The sequence below is a fragment of the Onychomys torridus genome, chromosome 10, assembly GCF_903995425.1.
Source record: "Onychomys torridus chromosome 10, mOncTor1.1, whole genome shotgun sequence".
NCBI lineage: Eukaryota > Metazoa > Chordata > Mammalia > Rodentia > Cricetidae > Onychomys > Onychomys torridus.
The window spans coordinates 30,694,775-30,719,118 of record NC_050452.1 but is presented as its reverse complement, the minus strand read 5'-3'; the positions used below and the strand labels follow the sequence as shown (position 1 = coordinate 30,719,118).

The window sequence follows — 24,344 nt, the reverse complement described above, 5'->3', positions numbered from 1 at the left end:
TAGCTATGCAGCATAAAGGCACATTGCCTCTGCTGTGTCAGGCTGCCTTCTGTCTAAATAAGTCAAGGCAGCTTAAAGGAGAATGTATGAAGTCAGAACCTTCAATTTTTGGGATAACTTGTATCTTTCAAACTTAATAGCACTCTGCATTTACTGTACTGCCCTGGCTTCTGCACAAGGGTGCAGTCAGTGCCTTACTTGCTTTGGCACAGCCTCCTTTAGATCACCATTTCTTAGCTTTTTTTTCTGAGCTCTATAGAAATGGAAAACAGGCATTTTGGCTGGTGGAAGCCTGAAGTCGGCTTCTACCATGTGGCTTTGGCTCCTTTGGTTGTTCTCCTATAATCTGTATTGTAACTATATGTAAGTCTAAGGTGTACAACCCAGACATATGTAGCTTCTATGATGCATGCCTGCAGCTCCAAGCTTGAAGAGCCGTGAGCTGAGTGAGTCAGGCTTTCTCCTCAGGAGCTCACCAGATCTCCACTAGATGACAAAATTCAGTATTAGAAAACTAGGAAGAAAAAAGATGGGATTTTTAATCCTCTTAACTACAGCCTGAAAAGTGGAAATGTCTGAAGCATACTAGCTATGTGGCTTTACATTTGAAATGGTCTGTCTTTATAACATGTAATGTCCTTAGCAACTACTTAGCTATAGACGTAAATATTGAGAAGACTGTAAACAGGGGAAAAAACTAAGTATGTCCAAGTTCAAGTGTTCATTTCCCAGTTCAAAGGCTGCTTGCTATTCACAGCAGCTGAATCCTACCTATGAAGGAACTCTTGCTCTTGAAGGTCTTAGCTTTGTTGGGAAGAACAGTGTTCCCACTCTGGCCCTTCCCTTCAAGGGAACCCCACCATGTTGAGTGACACCAGTGCTTTGGCACCCAGAGGTAGACTGTGCAGTGCAGATGTAGCCAAAGACCTTTTATTTGTGTAAAGTACTTATCAATTACCAGGAGGAACAGATACAGTGTTAGTCACACTACTCCTGAGGCCCCGCTGGCCCTCTTCTGAAGTAGGTGGCACCAAACCCAGTGACCAGGCTCCCAGAGTCCCTGACATAGTATGCAAGCAGCTTCGTGTTCTGCTTAGCTTACTTAAGATTTCCAACAAGGCCCAGCAAGGGTCACATGTGTTCACAGATGAGAAATTACAAGCCTACTTTTCGAGTTCTAGTAAGTGACCTACTAAGTCCAGAGCCCTGAGGGAGGCAGCTAAGCTTCCTTCACTACCCCCACCAGAGCTGGCCTGAGGGTGCGCCCATGCAGCTTGTATCCCACCTTACTAACTAGTGCCACAGTGCCTGGCTCTTTCCCCTCCACAGGGGTGTGGAACAAGGCCTCATGTTCATAAGGGTCGAACTTGGCCCCAATGGGGTCGAGCCTGAGCAAGCCATGTTTTGTGAACACCTTCTGAATCTGGACTTCAGTCATCACGAGCCCTTCATATAGGCTCTTCAAGTGAGGGTTGCTGTCGCTGACCTCCTCCTTTGGAACACTCTGGGTTGCCTTTTCCAGGATGTCTGCAACCTCCAGTAAGTCCTTGCAGAAACCCTGGATGCCTGCATGGAGGAAGAGAAGATGGTCTCCACTTAGTATCAGTTGCATGGGCTCCTCACACAGGGTTGTTCATAATGCCCTGATCAAACGATATGCCATAGAACCACAGTACTTCTGAGATAAGAACAGGTAATATTTCCTCAGAATGAGGAAAGGAAGAAAGCACAGGTAGAGAGAGAAATTAGCTTAACGTGCCCCAAGGCTGCCAAACCAGGGTGTCCCGTGCTGATCAGGCAGGCCATGGCCAGCTGAGAACCAGGAGAGTAACAGTGAAGACAGCAGGAGCTCCATCACCATCTACATGCTGGTCACAGCTGCATCCTTGCTCTCCCCACTGAGACCACAAGGTCTGCTTACCATACAACTTGGCCTCCTCCACCAGCTTCTGGCTTCTCTGCCGTAGATTCTCAGTATCTGCCAAAGCTCGTTTGTATTTTTCCTAAAGGAGAAAAAAAAAAAGATTTAATTATGTTACAAATGTATGAGAAAGCCATTCTGATTTTGAAATGATTACATAGTAAACTCTAAATCAGGACATAAACAAAACTTGTCATTAATTGAGATTTTAGACAAAACCAGGACAGTTTAAGAAGAGTAATTTACACCTTGCTGGTGTCTCCAGAAGGCAGGAAATAATGTGAGACTCCTACCCAAGGGTACAGTGGGGGAGAGCCAGAAGGCCGTCCTTATGTGCACATGCCTTCGTCACCCTCAGGGAAGAATGCTACTTTCCTGTCCAACGTGAAGGTGTCAAAGCACATCACTGGGGGTCACCTACCTTAGTTTCCTGCCTCCCTGGAGGGGAAGGAAGATCACATGGGAGGGAATCTCAAAGAGGCCATGCCCAGCCAAATAATTACTGGGACCAGAGATAGGACAGATCTCCACTGTCCTCACTGCCACCATTTCTGACCATCTCCAGTTCAATATCCACTGGTGGACTCCAGAGATCTCTACAATACCTCTGACCTCCGTTTTTGGTCAGTCATGGAATAAGGCTTTATGGCAGCTTGTCCTGGTCTAGCCTTGGTAACTCGGGAAATCCCACTAGCTTTTATGTGTGTCAGTTTTCTCATCTATGAAGGTACCATGGTTGAGGATTAACAGATTCAGCACAGTGCCAGCCAGGTTAAGTGTGATACTACCAATTGCCCCCACACTTACGGAACTTAACTGCTGCCTACCTTTTTAAAAAAAATTTATTTATTTTTATGTGCATTGGTGTTTTGCCTGCATGCATGTCTATGTGAGGATGCCAGATGCCCTGGAACTGGAGCTATAGACAGTTATGAGCTGCCATGTGGGTTCTGGGAATTGAACCTGGGTCCTTTGGAAGAACAGCCAATGCTCTTAACCACTGAGCCATCTCTCCAGTCCCTGCTGCTTACTTTTCAACACGGATTGATAATTGCTATCACTGACTCCCACATTCAACTCCTGTTCCCTTCCTAAATCCCAGCTTTATCACACCCAAGTATCCTTCATTTGTACGCAAGACCCTGTAGTCTTTTTTTTTTTTTTTTTTTTTTGAGATAAGATTTCCCTATGTAACAGCCCTGGCTTTCCTGGAACTCACTTTGTAGACCAGGCTGACCTCGAACTCACAGAGATCCACCTGCCTCTGCCTCCCAAGTGCTGGGATTAAAGGCATAGTTTTACCATAACACAGAGACTTCCCAGGTCAGAAGCAGAGCCACAGAGGGTTTGGATCTAGTCCTGGTTTGGCAGTTAGTTTGCCAGCTGGGCCCACAGCAGGCAGTACACAAATGATTAAATGTCTTTGTCTACGCCATGTCACCTGTGAACTTGGAAGCTGTCATGTGGACCATGAGGAAACAATTCAGCAGCCTGTACACTGAGGGTCTGTGGTAGTTTGAAAGAAAATGGCCCCCAAAGGAAGTGGCACTATTTGGAGATGTGGCCTTGTTGGAGGAAGTGTGTCACTGTGGAGGTAGGCTTTGAGGTCTCATCCATGCTCAAGATATGCCAGCAAGACAGTCCCCTTCCTGTTGCCTGCAAGATGTAGGACTCTCAGCTACTTCTCTAGCACCATGTCTGCCTGTAGGCTGCTATGTCCCACCATAATGATAATGGACTAAACCTCTGAACTGTAAGCAGGCCACCTCAATTAAATGCTTTCATTTATAAGAGCTGCCATGGTCATGGTATCTCTTCATAACAAAAACCTTAAGACAGGGTCCTTACCATGGTCTCCCTCAGCTGCTCTTCCAGCTTAACCTTGTCTTCCAAGAGAGTCTTGTCTGCAGAGGGTGGCTCTGTCTTTGGCTCACAATGACCCAAGTCCTCTTCCAGGCTCTGGCCATTATTCTTCTGTTTCGTAGCTGTGCACAACAAGCGAGGAGAAGGCCTAAGGAAAAGCCCACACATAAGAAGTGAAGACAGCCTAAAGACGACATAAGATTTAAGAAATTTGCACCTTTGAGATGGCTCAGTGGGTAAGGGCACTGACTTCCAGGCCTGACAACCAGAGCTCTAGACCAGAGGACTCACAAGGTAGAACCAACTCCCCACAAGTTGTCCCACTTTCCACACATGCGCATGTATGATATGCAACTCTCGTCCCCAACAGAGTAAATGTTTAAAAAAAAAAAAAAAGAGAATTTGGGTAATTTCCAACTATTTGCTAGAAAAGACTTATCTCAGACCTAACAGAAGCAATTGTAACACACAAAATACATTTGTGGGGCTGGGCGGGGAGGTGGCTCAGTAGGTAAAGTCCTTGCAAGCACAAGCACACAGCCCTGAGTCCCCCCAGAACCCACATAAGAAGCTGAGCATGGAGATACAACTGTAGCCATAGTGTTGTGGCAGAGACTGACAGACCCCTGAAGCCCACTGGCCAGCCACCCTAGTTGAATCATGAGCTTCAACCTAGGTCATTGGGTCAAGGTGCTTGCCACCAAGCCAGTCGTGGCATGAGTTCAATTCCCAGGACCTATATGATGGAAGAAGAAACTAATTTCTGCAAGTTGTCCTCTGAATGCCACACATTTGCTGTGGCAGCTACCCACAACAAATAAGTCAATGGGACAGAGGGAAGATACCTGATGTTGACCTTGGGTCTTCCCCATGTGCTCACATTGCACACACCACAACAGAGAATGTGGGTGCCTTTTTATGTGTCTGTATGAGTATGCCATATGAGTGCAGTGTCCTAGGAGGCCAGAAGAGGGAAGCAAATCATCCGGAGCTAGTTCCAGGTGGTTGTGAATTGTCCAACACGAAGTTGGGTCCTCTGGAAAAGCAGCAGGCACTCTTAACCACAGACCCGTCTCTCTAGCCCTGCCCCTGTCCTGAGTCGTTAATTAACAGCACATGGCATAGGTAGCTGTGGCTGTTCTATTACGTTGTGTTAATGCACTCTGATACCCACTAGCTAACAGGATCACCTGACAACACAGTTCACAGAAAGCAGCCCTGTCATTAAGTGACATGTGGCTATTTATATAGTATTCCCTACCTCTTCATGTATTCTAAGGTGTCTGCTTGAGTCCAAGCACCCAGACCCCTTTCATGGCCCAAGACCCACTTTGCATCCTGTTGATGACAGTGGCCTGAGCAGAAATCCTTTCATCAGACAGAAAAAGTAAACACCCAAAACACAATGGCCTGTGGTTTCTGTAATGACTGGAGTCATGGCTGCAGGAAGCCCAGAGCAGAGAACCAGGAGACTTTATTCTTCTTTTCTGAATCAGGACCTCACTCTGTAACCCTGGCTGGCTTGAATTCTCTATGTAGAACAGGTTGGCCCCAGAATCAATGGAGCTCTGCCTGCCTCTGCCTCCCAAGTGCTGGGATTAAAGGTGTGGACCACAATGTCCAGCAAGCTGACTAGAGGAGAAAATGTATTGCTATTATATTTAATTATGTGTAAGTATGTCCCTGTGTGTGTCTTTGTATGTGTCTGTGTAGTGTATGCCACATGAGTGTGGGTGCCCATGAAAGCCAAAGCCACCGGATACTTTAGAACTGGAATTACAGGTGGCTGTGATCTGTCTAGTGTAGATGCTAGGAACTGAACTTGGGTCCTCTACAAGAGCAGTGAACACTCTTAACCACTGAGACTTCTCTCCAGGCCCTGGCTTTCTTTTTGATGTCTTTATTTATTTGGAGATTGAGTCTGACAGTAAACTTGCAATCCTCTAGCCTCAGTCTTCCAAGTGCTGAGTGCTGGGACTGCCTGTCCACAAAGGGCTCTGCAGGCCTGGCCAGCTACAGGAGTGAGGTGGATAGCAGAGATGCATTTCAGGAACCTTGGACAGAGGAATGGAAAAGGGAGTACTAGTGCTGTGCAGGGGAAATGGAAAGAGAAGTCCAAATGAATCCTGGAAGTAAGCCAGAAGAGAGGCATGGGATCCCCTTGGAGCTGGAGTTACAAGAGGCTGTGAGCCACCCAGTGTGGGTGCCGGGCACACTAGGTCTTCCGCAAAAGCAGCCAGTGCTTTTAACCACTGAACCCTCTCTCTGGCCCCAGCAATGCCTTTTTATCTTACTTTTCCTTTCATGCTATTTTAAAAGCTAAGAATCTGGGCTGGAGAGTTGGCTCAGTGGTCAAGAACTGTTGTTATTCTTGTAGAGGACCTGAGTTTGATTCCCAGTACCTACACAGCAGCTAACAACCATCTAACTGTAACATCAATTCCAGGGTATCTGACACTTCCTCCTGACCTCAGAGGGCACCAGATGTGCATCTGGTACATGGACATACGTGCAGGCAAAACACCCATACACATAAAAACAAAACAAAACAGAGCCTAAATTTTTTTTTCCAGAGCTGAGGACCGAACCCAGGGCCTTGCGCTCGCTAGGCAAGCGCTCTACCACCGAGCTAAATCCCCAACCCCCAAAGCCTAATTTTGAAAAGCAAAATTAAACTAAGAATATAAAAACCTATAAAATGTGAAACCTCCTCTCACTATGAATTATTTCCACCCCTGGGGGTGACAATTACAGCCTTTCAGCAAGTCAGCTTTGCTGTACAGATCCTTTCGTCTACGGAATTCCTAGGGCTGTGTCCCAGAGGGAAGGGGGCAGGCAAGTTCAGGGATACTATGGGAGCTATGACTAACAGCCACGGAGCTCTCTGGCCTCCTCTTAGGGCATCCTTTCTTCAAAACCACAATTTCAGGGACAGACATGAAATAAGCTTGGGGTGCAGAGAGCTTGGGGTGCGGAGAGCAGGAGGTTGGGGTGAGGGGCTGCCTTCCTGACAACTCCAAATGCATCACCATAAACGAGAAGTGCTTCTACAGGAGGCTGCTTTGCTCCTGGCTCTTTGCCTAATGTAAGCCAGTTTTCATCTTGTTGTCACCTTTTAAGAGATCATCCACCTGCTTGCCCTCACCAGATGAAAAGACCAGCTCTCATTCTACCCAGTTTCCACAAGATTCAGGCAAAGTCGCTTTTCATTAACCAATAACTCGGTCCTAGCAGGGAACAAGGTAAACATACTAAGTATTTTTCCTAACTTTGGAGGTGTGACTCAAAAGCCTGAGGACACGGGTTAAGGTAAAGATGGCAAAAAACGATGCATTTGCCTAAATAAACTGCGGACACACTGGCTTGGCTTTGCTGCTCCTTGGACCTCACATTCCCCGAAGGACACAAGTGGAGAAGGAATGTGAAGGACAGTGGAAAAAGCCCGTACCCGGGCAGCACACATCCTGGTCTGGAGCATGCTTGAGATGGCCCGGGAGATGGCCCCGGCCCTGAACTGCGTAACTGCAGCTACCTACCAGTATTGGAACCCCAGCCCCCTGCACAGGCAGGCTTGACCTTGGGCAAGTCTCTGGCTTCTGGGGTTGTCTTTTGCAATCCCAGGAGGGGTGGTGCCCGGTCCCCGTGAGCATGCGGTGTGTCGCCAGGAAAGCAAGTGGCGGAACCTTCCCCCTGAGGTATCGCTGCAGAGCCTGAATCCCCACGCTTACGCCCCAGCGTCCCTGCTCCTCGGCTCTCGAGCCCAGTTGAGATAGCGCCGCACCGCAGATCCCGGGACCCCCGCGAGGAGAAGCCAGGCACCGGGACCTGGCTGTGAGGACGAGGCTCCACGGCGCAAGGACTGGCCGTGGGGACCCCAGATCGCTGCCAAGGCCGCAAGCAGAGCTCTCGGCAGTGAGTGGGGCCGACGCGGAGGAGCAGCACTCTCTTACCTGAGCGACAGCGCCAACGCCGGGAGACTGCGCCGCGCCAGCCTCACGCACCGAGCCGCCATGACTGCCCCCGCGGCTGCGTCACTGCGCCCACACTGAGCATGCGCGGAAGCATTTACGCCAGCTTCCCTACCCACTGCTGCCTCTCAGCTAATCCGTGACCAGTGTTGTTTTGATGGACAACCATATCCACCTATAATTGCTAGTCGTGACGTACCGTTCCCTCCCCTCCTTCCCCCGGTGGGCGAGGACTGAGGCTTCTGGGAGCTCCGGAAGGTGAGGAGGTGAAAGGTGAAGGGAGCGGGGGGGCGGAGCCTCTGTGGGCGGGGCGCAACAGGGGCAGCCAATGGGGAGGAAGAGCGCGGGGGCGGAGCGGCCGGCGGCCGGCGCGTGGACGGGACCAGGCAACTTGCGTCGGGTGTGTGGTGCTCGCTTAAAGCTCCCGCTGCTTTTGGTGTGGGGGACCCAGGAAGGGACCGGGGTGGGGTGGGAGCGGGGTGGTGGATATCTGCCAAGTCTGCCGCAAGCGTGTGTGTCAGCAGGCTGTCTGTGGAAGACCCGAGGAACATGGCATAGTTTTGTGCCTTCAGTAATCTCCAGTTTTTCAGAACGCAACACAAGCGAATGAACTAGCAGCTTCGAGGATACGGGTGCAAAAGTTTGGTCGGTGCTCTGGGGGAGGATGCAGTGCTGAGAGTCGCCGGAGGACGCCTCCTGTCCTGTCCAGGTCTGCATCTGCTTCCTTCCTCCTCATCCGCCCTCACATCCCGAGACCGAATGGCTTGTCTCCGTGGATTACAGCCTGCGTGTACACCCGAAAGGGCCCAAACTCTTATTATTTAGCTTCGCTCTTATTAAAGTCATTTGCTCAACGTATGCTACTGTTTGCCAGGGGTGGAGCATGTCCACATGAAAGCACAGCTCTCCCCCTCAAAAGGTGTAAGTTTATTCTGAAGCCAATTGTAAGTGACCCTGGCCCAGAAACAGTTTTAGGACAGCCCAAATTCTATGTTCCAACGTGAAAGCAGTTTCAGGAGGTTTGTATAGTAGCAGAACAAAGAAAGCCATAATTCAAGACATAAAGTACACTGGTGGAAACATTAAGTATGTGATAACAGCAAAGCAGAGCAATCTTAGCTGTAGGCCTCAGATGCTATCTCTCCTTTGATTGGTGGAGGACAGTGTTTTGTTACTACATTACCAAGATTTAAATCTGTTTATCAGAATGTTAGGTCTGACACAGAGTGGGGCAGGGAATGACTGTCTAATGGACTAAAGATAGGCCAAGATAAATTGTAATTAGGCTCTGGACCTGCAACGTGCCAGCCTCTCCACAGTCACTGAGGTTTTACTCGGTTAATCAGCCTCTGCAAACAGTTTCCAGGGATCCTGGTTCATTGATGTTTTATAGAACAACTGACCTGATTCGTTAAATCATTAGGGCAGAGAGAAAGGTGATGAGGGACAGAGAGGGTGTGCTGTTAGCACACTAGTGAAATTAAAAGACATGATTGTGACAGAACAAACAACTGAAAAGAGCAGGGTGTGAAAAGGGACATGAGTGTGACGGGTATCAGATGATAACATGGCACCACTGGCCCTTTTTTTAGGGAGTGATATGGCCTGGTGGTCAGGGCTCTGAGTGGAACTATGTATAGGAAATTGTCATATTGTTTGGGAATAGATTTAAAAGTACTCTAGTTTTAAAAGGTGAGGCTTCTTGTAAGACTGGGGGGAAACGTTGACAGCGCTGAAGCCGGTGGTGAATACCGTGGGGGCGTATACAATTTTCTTTGGAAATTTTCTGGAATAAGACTTAAAACATCCTGTAGTTTTCTCGGGCAGTAACCAGGTCACCAAATTGCTCCCATCCTGACTGTGGTTACTCTTCAATCTTGGGTCTTATTTGTTGTGAGGCTTCAAAGAAATGGTAATGTCCATGACTCGCACATCCATCTGCAAAGACAGATGAATGTTATAACTGCTGTGTGGAGGAGACAGGCAAGTATGGCTCTTCCCAGGGGTGAGGCCCTTGGGGACCCTGGACAGCTTCTCAGTACAGCCTACAGGGTTCTACCACTAGGAGGCTTACCTGCCTGTGCTGCCACCTGGTGACCCACTCAGGAACTACCTACAGAAGCTGCCATCTCAGGCAGTTCCACCCTCCCCCTGACATCTAGAACTTCACCATGCCCCTGGCCAGTAATCCGCAGATGGAGGTGGAACTGCCTGGAGAAAACACTTGGGTCAGCTGTCTGAGTTCACATTCAGCAGTAGTCAGGGCAGTCCAGCGTGGATAGGGATGCAGGAAGAGCGAATGAAAACATGGGGTGAACCTAGAGAGGATAGAATGCTGTTCATAAAGAAAAACAGTCCTCAGAAGGTTGTGCAGATAGCTCAGTAGCATGACTGTGGGCATGATGTGCATTATAGCAGAATGCCTGCCCTGTGCCAGACTCTTTAAAATGTTAAAATGTCCTCTTGTGGGTCAGCCCCAAGACTTGTTGGGGAGAGGAACAGTTAGTTGGCCAGGTTAGGTGACTCACACAGATGAGCTCTTGGATATTTCTTAACACTGACCCAGCATGCATTGGGGTGGAAAAGAGAACCAGCGCCTGCCTTCCAACGGTGTCTGTTGCTGATCAGCCGCATGGTGGTGCCTTAGTGAACGGGTGGCTCTTGGTCCCCTTCATGCAACTTGGGGGTCGGCCAGTTTGGAGACACCTGGGATTGATGGTTCATCTTCGTTGGCAACCTGACTGGATTTGGAATCACCTAGAGGGGACACTTCAGGCTGTATCTGTGATAGTGTCTCTAGAGATGTCTAACTTACGGGAGAGCTACTCTAAATGTGAGTGACACCATCCCATGGACTGAAGCCAAGACAAATGAAAGCAAAGGAGAAAGCCTGGGAGCACCAGCTGTCATCTCTCTCCTGCTCCCTGGTCCATGGAAATGTGAGCAGGCAGCCTCAAACTCCTGCCTCGGGCCTTCCTCACCAAGGTGAACTAGAGCCCAGACGAACCCTTCTTCCTTCAATGTGTTCTCTGGTGCTTTGTCCCAATCATGGAAAAGGTAACTAGTACAATAGGAGTAGCAGGCAATTACGAAGATGGACTCCAAGGATCGGCCCACGACTTACCCATCATTCAACCAGACACTGATCTAGAGGCTGCTGGGCAGGAACTTGTGCTGTGTATCAGTGTCCCAAGTCCATTGTCCTTGAGGTATTGAGTAACTTGTAAGTTTGAGGTTTTGAGCCCTTTAAAGGCAGCAGAAAGTGGGGTCCAGGTGAAGTCAGGAGGAGCGCTAGAATTGCTGCCACTGGCTGGGAGGTGGGAGGATGGCCCTAGGAGCAGAGGCAGCCCTCAGCCGAAGCAGGGGTGTGACAGAGCTGGCTCTCCTTGGGGCCCCAGGGAGGGGTGCATGAGGCTTTCTGCCTGTGTGCTGCCCTTGTGTCTCCCACCACTGCCTTCCTCTGTGGCTTCCTCCAACCTTCCTGGACCCCTCTCCTAAGAGAGAGCCCTGTGATTATACTGAGCCCCCAGTGATGTGGGTGGGCCTCCATCTCAGTTCCTTAACTACTAGTGTGGTTCTGTTACCACAGTGCTTAGGACAGGGCACATTTGGGTGCCATCATTTAGCTCTGAGGCAGAACAACACCAGTGTTTCGATCTGTTGTCTCCCAAAAGCATTATGTGTTGGAAGCTTGGTTCCCAGTGCAACAGTGTTCAGAGGTGGGGCCTGTGGAAGGTGACTGGATCATGTCATTGTGAAAATACATTGATGTAATTAGAGGCTAATGGGTTTGGGAGCAGGAACTTTGCTATAAAAGCCAGCTCTCTCTCTCTCTCTCTCTCTCTCTCTCTCTCTATATATATATATATATATATATATATATATATATATATATATATATGTATATATGTGTATATATATGCATATATGTGTGTGTGTGTGTGTGTGTGTGTGTGTGTGTGTGTGTATCCTGACAGCTGTCCCACCACATTCTCCCTACCATAAATTTGTGCCTCATCATAGGCCAAAATCAATGGAGCCAAGTGGCCAGGGGTGAACCCACAGAAATCACGTGACAGATAGGCCCTTCCCCCTTTCAGTTGGTTGTCTCAGGTATTTTATCACAGCCATGGAAAGTTGATCACACAGGGCCTCCAACAAAACCCACTAATGAACCCTACTCCTTAGTGCATTTTGGAGAAGAAATATTCCAAAAGAGGTAATGTAGGAAGCAGAGTTTCTACCTGTCTAGGGCTAGGGAGGCAGGAGGATGTGGCCAGAGGGCTCTCATGGACCAGCCCTGCCTCCCTTAATGACTGCAGGGATGGACCTCTGATCTCTCTCTTTCCTGTGATGTCACTCTGCCTGCATTTGCCAGTTCCTCTGCTATTGATCCTCGGTCCTGAATGCACTATGGGCATGAAGCCTGACATAGGGTAGAATCTTTCTTCTTCTTCTTCTTCTTCTTCTTCTTCTTCTTCTTCTTCTTCTTCTTCTTCTTCCTCCTCCTCCTCCTCCTCCTCCTCTTCTTCCTCTCCTCCTCCTCCTCCTCCTCCTCCTCCTCCTCCTCCTCCTCTTCCTCCTCCTTCTTGTTTGAGACAGGCTCTCATGATGTAGTCATTGGAACTCAGAGAGCCAGCCTGCCTTTGCCTCCATAATACTGGGAATAAAGGTGTGCGCCACATTGGAGGAATCAGTGTTGAAAGATGAAATCTGATCATCTGAGTTGTGTTGAAAGATGAAATCTGGTCATCTGAGTTGTGTTGAAAGATGAAATCTGGTCATCTGAGTTGTGTTGAAAGATGAAATCTGATCATCTGAGTTGTGTTTAAAGATGAAATCTGGTCATCTGAGTTGTGTTTAAAGATGAAATCTGGTCATCTGAGTTGTGTTGAAAGATGAAATCTGGTCATCTGAGTTGTGTTTAAAGATGAAATCTGGTCATCTGAGTTGTGTTGAAAGATGAAATCTGGTCATCTGAGTTTGACTCCTGGATCCTACAGTGGATGGATAGAACCAACTCCTGAAAGTTGTCCTCTCCTGTCCGTGCATCCACACAATGACAGCAAATTTAAAATAAATCTAAAAGATACAACATTTTAATAGAAAGGTGTATTTTTTCGTAGTTAATTTCAGGTGCATTTGCTTCCTGCACCTGCCAAGAGCAGCCTAACATAGCCCCTGAGAGTTACTGCCACCTTGTGGCCACATCTTTATTCTATTTTTGTCTTACAGGTCTTCAATCCTGTTAAATACTCTTTGTTGCCACTTAAATTTGTCTTTAGTCCATTAATATTGTGTGTGTGCATTTGCATGAATACACATGTGTGCTCGTGCTCACAGGCAGGTGCATACCTATGTGTGTGCAGGTGCCTGTGTGCGGTAATGCATGATGTATGAAGAGGTGGCATCAGATGTCATTCCCCAGGAATAGTCCCCCTGTTACAATCATGGTGCTACTTCCAGCTTTTTATGTGGATTCTGGGGGAGGAACTCAGGTTTCGTGCTTGTACAGCAAGCAATTGATCTACTGAGACAGCTCCCCAGTCCCCATTGATACTATTTTTGAAGTAGTTTCTTGGTCAGCTCTGTCCTCTACATGACATGCCTTCCATAACTTACATCTCATTTCATTTTCCTATCTTATTGCACTTGCCTCGATTTAATGCTGATATTTTAAAAATTGAAACCGTTATTATTTTGTCCTATTTGGGGGATAGGCTCTCACCATGTAGCCCAGGCTGGCCAAGATCTTGACACCCTTCAAGCTTATTTTAGGAAATCCTTTGTTTATTTGGATACATAAAAATTGTGCTTATTTGTGGGGTGTTATGTGACACTGTCACACATGCACATATTGTGTGGCATTAGATCATGGTAAGCCCGTCTCTTGTCTCTAATGTTCATCAGTTCTTTGTTGTGAAACTAAAAGATTTTTTGGGAATACAGTTGTAAGGGAGGTTGGCGGGCTGGAGAGATGGCTCAAAGGTTAAGAGCACTGGCTGTTGTTCCAGAGGTTCTGAGTTCAATTCCCAGCAACCACATGGCGGCTCACAACCATCTGTAATGAGATCTGGTGCCCTCTTCTGGCCATGAAGACACAGCACTGTATACATAATACATAAATAAATCTTTAAAAAAAAATTTGAACCTCCCCCCCCTCCACAAAAGAGAGAGAGGTTGGCTCCCTCAGAGTACAGGTTATACCCAGACACCAAATTCTTAGCACAAAGGAGATTATTACCCTGGAGGGGCAAGCAGTGGGGGTTGCCGGGTGGGGTGGGAGGGCAGTGTTGGGGGAGGCAGCAGCAGCACCAAGTGCAAGCAAGCAGGAGCAAGTGTCTGTGCATAGGGTGAGTTGGTAAATCCTGATTGGGCATGTTGGCCCAATAATGAATTTTGATTGTTGGACCTTGGTGTTTTGTCTCAGGAATGAGTCGTCGGCCAAATAAGGGAATGGACCTTGGGCGCTAGACTTAGGAATGTAATCTAATGGTTTAGCAAGGGGAAGAAGGGTAAAAGGAGAAGCCTGTCCATGCCATGTCAGCCATGCTTGGGCCTGTTAGTCCTTCAACAGCATATTGTTATTATCTAGTCACCTTGTGGGGCAACGCTGCTCCCCCACAAGTGTTCATTGTCCCTCGTCTCCTCTACACTCAGTTGACGTTGAATTGTAGCGATGCTGGTGTTTACCCTGCCTTGTCTCTGTTGAAGCTGACTCCTATAGCCCTTGCTGTCAGCTCCCAGTGTTAAAGGGCACGCTGTCCAAACATGTCCATGACACCTTCCCGGCATGTCAGTGCTCGTCTTTAAGCCAGCCGTCCTCCCCTGGGATGACTTCACCGGGCTCTTGTCTCTCCCCACTTTCACTCTTTACAACCCTCTCCCAAGTCTTCCCCACCAAACAGCTTGAGTTGCCTCACAGAGTCACAAGTCAGCTCACGTCTCTCTTACTCACAGCCTGCGGCTGGCTCTGCATCACACCTAGCACACCAGGGCCTCAGCGAGGGCTCTGTGGAGAGGCTGAAATGGAGGGGTGAGGTGGGCTCTGTGGAGAGGCTGAGATGGAGGGGTGAGGTGGGCTCTGTGGAGAGGCTGAGATGGAGGGGTGAGGTGGGCTCTGTGGAGAGGCTGAGATGGAGGGGTGAGGTGGGCTCTGTGGAGAGGCTGACATGGAGGGGTGAGGTGGGCTCTGCGGAGAGGTTGAGATGGAGGGGTGAGGTGGGCTCTGTGGAGGGGCTGACATGGAGGGGTTGAGATGGAGGGGTGAGGTAGGATCTGTGGAGAGGCTGACATGGAGGGGTGAGGTGGGCTCTGTGGCTTGCCCGTCCATTGGCACTGTTTGCTTGGTAAATAGTGTTATCTGAACTTGGTGGCGCTCACTCACTTGGGAGAAGGCTGTGTGCAGCCTTGCCGGCAGCACTACAATGAAGAGCCCGGGCCATGAAGAGAGCGGAGTAAAGTTTGTGACCCTGAGAGTTAAATGCAGCTGAACTCACACTCAGGGCAAAGGGTGGCCCACCCACAGGTATCACTGAAGAAGGTGCTGCTGTGTCTCTGTAAGGCAGAAATGGAGTCCTGGACACAGCAAAGTGTAAATGAAAGGGGGCCTAGAAATGTCTGGCAGCAAGTCACGCTTGTCCCCTCCAAAGCCACCGGATCTGGGGAGGACCGAGGAGCGGGCCCATCTGTTGCTCAGTTAGATGCCTCGGTGCCCCAGTCTAGGTTGTCTGGCCACTGCAGTCCCTCCTTTGCCCAAACTCATGTGACCCTCTGTAGCTAGAGTTTTCCTGCCTGGCCCACAGTCAGGACAAATCTCTCTCTCCCTCCAGGCCCATAGACGCTCAGACCCAACCAAGTAAACACACAGAAACTTTTATTGCTTACAGACTGTATGGCCATGGCAGGCTTCTTGTTATCTACTTCTTCTATCTTAAATTAACCCATTTCTATTAATCTATACTTTGCCATGTGGCTCGTGCCTTACCAGTACCTTACATCTTCCTTGTCATGATGGCGGCTGGCAGTATCTCTCTGCCCAGCCTTCCTCTTCCCACAATTCTCCTCCTCCTTGTCCCGCCTACCCTATCCTTCCTGCCTGGCTACCGACCAATTAGCACTTTATTTATTTTAACCAATCAGAGCAACACATTTGACATACAGAACATCCCACGTCAATGCTCCTTTCACAGCTGCCATCCTTTCAGTAGTATACAACCCCCTCCATCACACCCCTCCACAGACCTGCATGCCTCCATGCTTCCTAGCATGATGATGATAATAGACTATAAACCTCAGAACCTGTAAGCCAGCCTTATAAGAATTGCCACGGTCATAATGTCTCTTCCCAGCAATAAAACCCTAACTAAGACAGTATGCAACTCAAAATAGTTTCAGGAAGTCCCTGAAACTGACCGGATTCACTAGGCCCCTCACAGAGGAGAAATGCTGAGCTGCTAGAAGACTTTCAGACTGAGAGACCAGCTGCCTGGAAGAAACAGAAACCAGCTCAGCCTCCTGGACGAGGTTTAGACCAACTGAAGCACCTGGAAACAACACTCCAACCTTTTGAGCTGCCTGCAGGCTGTGCAGTGTGCTCCAGGTTTTCAGCTTTTGTGAGCTCTGACCCATGCTGGGGTGTGCTTTGGTGATGTGACTGTTTTTGACTCATTTCTGCTCCTGTAAGTGACCCCTCGCCCATCTTCCTGTGAGTAACCCCGATAAAACTCATTGGTTCACCAAATTGGACTTCAGTGGTATCCATACTTCATAGTCTGTCATGGGTTCCCTATCTGGGGTGATGTGTGTGTTGAATCTCCCCCCTCCCAAAAAAAAAACGTTTTGTCACACTACAGATGCTACCATCCCAAAGACTGGGGTGCTGGGATAGAATAAAAAGGGAAAGTCAGTCAGCCCCTCTCTGTTTCTCTCTCCCTGCCTCCCCTCCTCTCTTCCTCTCTCCCCACCTTCCTCCTTCCAAGTTTTCTTGCTTCTTTGAGGTAAGCAGACTTTCCACAGCTGCAGCCACCAAGATGTTCTCCTCACCACAGGCTCACAACAGAGCCAAGACCTGAACCCTAGTGTTTGGGTGGGTGTAGTGGTATTGTGTTCCCCAAAATATTGTGCACTCTAATAAACTTATCTGGGGTCAGAAAATAGAACAGCCACAATATTAAACATAGAAGTTAGGCAATGGTGGCACAAGCCTTTAATCCCAGCACTCGGGAGGCAGAGCCAGACGGATCTCTGTGAGTTCAAAGCCACACTGGAAACAGCCAGACATGGTGACTCACACCTTTAATCCCAGAAATCGAGCCTTTAATCCTAGGAAGTGATGGTAGAAAGTAGAAAAGTAAATAAGGTGTGAAGACCAGAAACTAGAAGCTTTTGGCTGGTTAAGCTTCTAAGCTTTTAGCAGCAGTTCAGCTGAGATTCATTTGGATGAGGACTCAGAAGCTTCCAGTCTGAGATCAGCTGAGGAACTGGCGAGGTGAGGTAGCTGTGGCTTGTTCTGCTTCTCTGATCTTCCAGCATTCAACCCAATAACTGGCCTCAGGTTTGATTTTATTAATAAGAACTTTTAAGATTCCTACTACAGGTGGGCACTCCACCTCAGCCCCTGGCACCCTGGCATTCCAAAGAGTCTGGAATGTTCTGGTGGAAGATCCACTTATCTCTTTCCCTAAACCTGCCCCTTCAAAGCCCGCCAAACACAGCTCCTCCCCCAGAGAGGCTCAAGCCCACTCCCACAGGGTATATAAGCTGTATCCCAGAAAAAACAGGCATTTGGTTCTTCCCATCTCTCGTCCCAGTCTCCCGTCTGAGGGGCCGGGGAATCACCCGGGAACGCTTTACCCCTTAAACCTGGGCTTTTCCAATTCGGTCTGATTCGCTTTGCTCTGTCGGTGGAGAGGCCTTCAGGGTGCAAACACTTATCACCTAGGAACCATGAAACGAGTCCCTCTAAGGTGTTCCTGGTCAGTGCTCCTCAGCCTTCCTAATGCTGCCACCCTTTGATACAGTTCCTCCCGTGGTGGAACCCCACCATAAATTATTTTCATTGCTACTTCATAACTGTAATTTTGCTACTATCATGAATTGTAATGTAAATATCTCTGTTTTCTGATGGTTTTAGGTGACCCCTGTGAAAGGGTCACTACCCACAGCTGTTACACACTTATCACTGAGATGGGAAACTGAGGAAACCCTGCATGTTCCAGAAGAGAAGAGCAGTTAGCAGCAACCTGGCAAGCTCTCCCTGAGTGTCCTTCCTGATGATGCTTTTCAAGGTGTCACACCCCGAGTGGGGTGGGGAGCCCCCCAGAGGTGATCTGTGGGTAGTGGCAAGTTTTCTCTTCTTTGGACATAGCTGTATTCAATTCTTAGAGATGCACATATACATTATTTTTAAATTAAAGGTTATGTTCTCCACAATCCCTGCACAGTGTGTGTGTGTGTGTGTGTGTGTGTGTGTGAGAGAGAGAGAGAGAGAGAGAGAGAGAGAGAGAGAGAGAGAGAGCGCCCGCCAACCTTATACAACTGAATTGAAGCTGGCAGAGCCCCCAGGCTGTCTCCGTGCAGATCCCTCCCAGGACACCTGCGACCTGATTTCCTGGAGAGTGGTCTAACTCTTCCACTATTCTGGAACAATGTGCATGCACAAGACCCATGTTCCTCACAGATACTGAGTTTTACCCACACTGCATTACTCAGTTTTTCTTCTAACTATAACCTCTCAGGGCTGTTCAGGTCTACAACGTGGCTTTTGTTGCCCTATTATCTTGTTGAATGAAAACTGATTTAATTCATCTGACCCCCATCCAAAGGCATTTAAAATGTTTCCAGTTCTTACCAGCCAGGCATAATGGCTTATGCTTTTAATGCCAACACCCATGAGGCAGAGGGAGGGTGTATTGCTGTGAGTTCAAGGCTAGGCTGGTCTGCATAGTGAGTTCTGGAACCAGAGCTACATAGTGAGACCCTGTCTCAAACAAAACAAAACGAAAAGTTTCCAATTCTTTTGAAAATACATCCATATACTAAAATTATGGAAGTGGTACAAAATTGTTATAGATTCTTCTGGCCATCCAGAATATAGAGAGCAAAAACCTAAAGGAAGCCCGTATGAGAAAAATGGCCTTCACCACAAATGCTTCTGGGTGAACCGGATATTAACATAGGAAGGACTAACTGTGGCCTCTGCCTCACGTTGGCTCAGAAAGTCCCTTCCACGCAGTTGCAGATCTGTGTGGGAGGTGAAAACGAAAAGCTCCTAAGCCTTGAAAGGCCTGCTCATCCAGTGAGCCAAACGCATATCATATCATAATGATAATATCCATTATCAACTGGCAAAATAAGAACTTCTGTCATCAAAGAAGGTGAAAAAAAAAACTGTTGGTTTTTTTTTCTCCCCAAGACAGAGTTTCTCTGTGTAGCCCTGACTACCCTGACTGCCCTGGAACTCACTTTGTAGGCCAGGCTGGCCTTGAACTCATGGAGATCCGCCTTCCTCCAGAGTGCTGGGATTAAAGGTGTGTGCCGCCACTGCCCACCTTGAGAGAAACTCTTAGTATGAGGGTTCTTTGGTTATAGCTGTAATGTGTGTGAGGACTCATGTCCAGAAGTAGAGTCATGTTCATAGAGGAGGGGGGGCACCTCACAGAACATGTGTCAATCATTTTTCTTGTTATCTGACAGAACAGCTCAGGGAAGAGCTTCTTGTGACTCTCAGTTCGAGAGTACAGTCCATCATGGTGGGGAAGGCATGTGCCTACAGTCAGGAAGCAAAGTCGTGAAGGCTGGTGCCTAGCTAGTTTTCTCCTCTTTCTTCAGTCTAGGGCCCCAGTCCACCTCCCTTAGACAAATTTAGAAACTCTCTGGCAAATATGCCCAGCAGTTTGTTTACATGTTGAGTCCAAATCTCATCAAGTTGACAGTCGGGATGAACCATCACATAAGGATATTGGCACAGAACATGGAAAAGTGCTGAATTTCATCAACCATGAACAAGATGCAAACAAAACCACGATGTGAAGCAACTACCCCCTCCACCAACAACTGAAATGAGAAAGCAGTATTATGTGGGATGTCATCTTGAGCAATTGGGTTTGGGGTTATTTGTTATGCAGCGATTGCTAGCCAATGCAGTCTTCCGGGGAGGGTTTTAGGGATGTTTCAGAGGGTGGAAGGGGTACCTTTGGGAGTCAGGTTTTTAAAGACTTATTTTTAAATTATGTGTATGTAGGAGGGGGCTGTAGATGGGTACAAGTACAGAAGGAGTCCAGAGGGCATCGGGCCCCTTGGAGCTGGAGTTACAGGTGGTTGTGAACTACCGGATGTGGGTGGGATACTAGGAACTGAAGTTGGGTCTTCTGCAAGAGCAGTACGTTCTCTTAAGCCCTGGATCACTTCTCCAGCCCACTGGGGTTCAAGGTTTTAGAGCTGACTGTATCTTCTATTCAGAGGTAGTGTAAAGCCAGGCAAAGGCAGGGCACACTGTAACCCCAGCACTGGGAGACTAAGCAGGAGGACTGTGAGTTTGAGGAAAGTCTGGGCTACATAGTGAGACATATCTTTAAAAAAAAAAAAAAGCGTTGAACTCATTAACGTTTTTGGAGAGCTTTTTACTTTAATTGAATTTTATCATAATGGCTCTGATCTCCACTCTGCATGGCTGAGGCTGACTCTGCTTTGATCTGCAGATTTTGTCCCATCCCTGGTGAGCTTGGGCCACTCTGGGTCAGTACCTCCCTGAAGCTGCTGTGCCCTGTGCTGGATGCTGAGAGGGAGACAATTCATGTGAGAAAATGCTGGCAAGCAAGTACGCACGAGCATGTCATGGAGACGGAGTCTGACCTTTAAAACCAATTATTTGCAGGGACACAACAAACTGAACTATGAGCTGCCACCTATGGGCTGCACTGTACGAGCTTTGGAACTTATACTAGATGCTTAGTCTGATTCTGCCCTTTGAATGACCAAACCATGCTGTGCTGTGTCCCTAGAACCTTCTACCTGGGACCCATCTGGTTGCTGCAACCTTGCCCACAGATGACATGGTTGTCCTTGATGGGACTCAGCAGCAAGAGTGGGAATTGGCTCTTGTACTGGCCTTTTGCCAAGACAGCTTGGCTGTGCACAGTTTTAAAGAGCAGGAACTCTGCCATGAGTCCCTATGCTCAAGCTACACCCAGTGTCACTTCCTGTTGCCTGCAGATCAAGATGTAGAACTCTCAGCGTCTGCTCTAGCACCATGTCTGCCTGCCTGTCGTCATGCCCCACCATGATGATAATGGACTAACCCTCTGAAACTGTAAGCCACCCAATTAAATGGTTTCCTTTGTAAGAGTTCCCTGGTCATGGTGTCTCTTCACAGCAACAGAAACCCTAACTAAGACAGCCATCTCAGTCACACTGGTACTCCATTCCCACACTCACTCACACTGACCACCAAGGGTTATGACATTAGTTACCCTGCAACAGCCCACCTTCTGCCTTTCCCCCAACATCCTTCTCACGTGCAAAATGCCTTCACCCTTATCATTCCCAAAGCCCTGTGAATTCTAGTATTGCCATCAATGCTAAGTCCCAGGTCTCTACCTTCTTCAAGGTTGGGCCTTGCATAGAGTCCTGAAAGTTGTCCTTTGATCTCCACGTGGGTGGCGTGCTGTGTGTCCCACCCAAATAAGTAAGATAAAAATAAAAATATACATACAATCCAGTGGTTTTTACTATCCTGATAGGCAGGTACAGCCATTGCGAGATGTAAACACCTATACACCGTCCTTACTCACCGACACCCACTTCTGATACCCATTTCTCATCTCCTACACAACACACAAATGTGCTTTCTCTCCCTGCCCTGGGAACTCCACGGAAATGGGGCCTTGCAATCCCTGGCTTATTGTAAATGGCTTCTTTGGCTTGACATCTGATTTTAAAGGTACACCAGTGCTGTGTCCTGTCTCAGAGCGTCACTCCTTTCTATGGCTAAGAACGATTCCTGGCTGTCTCATTGTGTGGACAGAGCAGGTTTTGTTCACTTGACATTTGATGGGCATGTGGGCCACGCCCACCTTCCAGCTTCTGTGAACATCTGTGTATGCATCTTGGTGTGGCTGTCTGCGGTCATTTCTTCAGTCAGTTCTCTTGCCGCTACCACAAATGCCGGGCCTAAGCAGCTTAAGGAGGGTGCTATTTTGGCCCATGGTTTGAGGGTACAGTTCATCATGGTGGGAAAGCGTGCCCACAGGAGCCAGTTGGTTATGTTGTGTCCACTGTCGGCACGAGGCCTCTGGTCACACTGTGTCGTCCTTAGCCAGGAAGCAGAGCATGCTGGCGCATGGCTGGCTTTCTCCTTATTCAGTCTGTGACTACAGCTCATGGGATGGTGCCGCTCTCACAGACAGGCCCCAGGGCATCTCCTGAGTGATTTTGAATCCAGGAGAGAGCCACCACCACAGGTGTGTGTGCGTGTACCCAGAATTGGCAAGCTGGGCCTCATGGAATTCCACTGGAGAACGGAGCAGACTGACTTCCAGAGCTATTGCAGCAGTTCACATCCCCATCAGCAACAGCCTCCTCCTTATTCTCCCTGCCTTTGTAGACTCGGGTCATTATCTCCGTTCAGTTTTGATCTGTAGCTCTCTGCTGGCTAACGAGCCCATAGGCCTCTGCAGAACACCTGCCGAGGTCGTCGCCTCTTTATGATTCTGTGGCAGGACTGCTTTCTGCATTCTGATACAATCTCTTAACAGATGTGTGCTTTAAAGTGTTTTCTCAGGGTCGGTCATCTTTCTCTTCTCTTTGGAGCGTGTGCTTTGATAAGCAATGTTTGGGGTTCGATGAATTTCCCGGGCCCAACATTTTGTTACTGTTGCCTTTTTTTTTTTTTTTTTTCTGATTGATGCTAAATTTGAGACCATGATGATGCAACCCTATGTGTTCTGTCTTCATGGTGTCCATGACTGGGTTGAAGCTTGCCAATTTAGCCAGGCTGGCTAGCCAGCGAGTCCCAGGGGTCCTGCTGGCCCTGCCTCTCCAGTGCTGATAGCACACGCATGGTTCAGGTCCTCACGTTTGTGACTGAGTCACACACACACACACACACACACACACACACACACACACCCAGCTCCCACTCCGTGTCTCCTATGAGCAGTAGTTTGTGCTCCAGACAGCCATCTGATCCTGTGTGAGGAAACGCAGCAGGCCAGCCTGGAAGAGAGGAAAGGTCTACCCCTGCTGCAACATGCAGAGCTGTCAGGGGTCCTAGGCTAGAGCTGGGTCAGTGTTGGGGAGTGCTCAGTGAGACAGAGCCTAGGTCAGTTCCAACAATCAAAGGGCAGCTGCAAGACCAGCTGCGGGTCCCCTCAATGGCCTGTAACGGGATGAGAATAGGCGGGGAGCGTCTTAAACAGGAAGGTTTTCTGTCTCATGGAGGCTAAGCAGGAATTCTCAGAGTTGGAGTCAGAACCAGCCCCAAGCCTCCCAGTCCCCCCACCTCCACATAGGGGAGAGCTGGTATAGGTTGGGGAGGGGCCCTGGTAGTCAGATTATAATCAAAGATCCAAAGACCCAGTGCCCAGTGTTGGGCCTCTGGGGCCGCTGAATCTCCTGGACCACTCTATTTGGTCTAGAAATCCTGCTCCAGGCTCCTTTTGCCTGGCTAGTAGCCATCTTTCTATTTGGGTTCTAATCTGGTTGGCACCTCCTTTGGGCAGTCTTCCAGGATTTGCCCACTCTAGTTTCTGCATGTCCCCTCTCTGGCCCACTCTCCCTGGCATAGGCATGCTGGGAAATCCTCACTTTCACCTGGGCTGCAGGCAGCTGCCCCCGGGCGCTGACAGGGCTGTTTTCCCTTCTGCCCTCCTTCATTCCTGCTTCCTCGCTAGGAGCATTCACCCCCATCGCTTTGCTGATACCCCCATCGCTTTGCTGATACCCCCATGCTGGGATAATTGCAGAGCTGGCTGAGGACTGGCAGTGCCTTGGTGCCCTGTTGAATCCAGCCTCCTTCTGGGCCCCTCCTTGCCTCCAGGTCCTTCAAGCCAGCCTGATGTACTGGACTTGCTGGGCCTATTTGCCAGGTGTCTGGCCCTGTCTGGAAACAAGTAGTTTGCCTCGAGGTGATAAACGGGCACAGTGGGGCTCAGCCTGAAGTCAGCGGGTGTGAGTGAACGGTGCAGCCTAGCTGCCAGGGCTCCTACTGCAGACTTCAGCCAGGAAAGCATTTAAAATACAACCGCCACCCCCAGCCCCAGTTTTTCTGTGTTCCTGGAGCACTCTTCACACACTATCTGTGTTTTGAGAAACCAATGCAAGAAATCGTATTCAATATGCCCGTTAGCTGGAAAGATGAGACTCCTTTGGCTCCTGCATTTGTATTTCTCCCAGAGGGCAGATACCCACTTTGAGGTGACCACAGCATGGGGTATGTCCTCTCAGGGCTCAGGATGAGCAACCATGTACCATGCTGTTTTGCGTCACTGGGGACGCCTGGTGTCCTTGGCTTGTGAGTATTCTGAGTGACTAACACGGCTCAGTGTGGCCTCCCTGGGGCTTGCACTGAGCTCGCTGTTGGAGACCCTGCC

At 48.8% G+C, this 24,344-nt stretch overlaps 1 protein-coding gene across 1 annotated transcript; it reads right to left on the bottom strand.

Annotated features, from left to right (window-relative positions):
- Positions 1-908: 908 nt before the first annotated feature.
- Grpel1 (GrpE like 1, mitochondrial) lies at positions 909-7,850 on the bottom strand. The gene is made up of 4 exons (XM_036200676.1): positions 7,735-7,850; positions 3,770-3,932; positions 1,922-2,003; positions 909-1,566 (listed from the first exon to the last, which is right to left on the bottom strand). Exons 1-4 carry the CDS (start codon positions 7,794-7,796, stop codon positions 1,220-1,222), a joined length of 654 nt encoding a protein of 217 aa, XP_036056569.1. The 5' UTR covers positions 7,797-7,850; the 3' UTR covers positions 909-1,219.
- Positions 7,851-24,344: the final 16,494 nt, after the last annotated feature.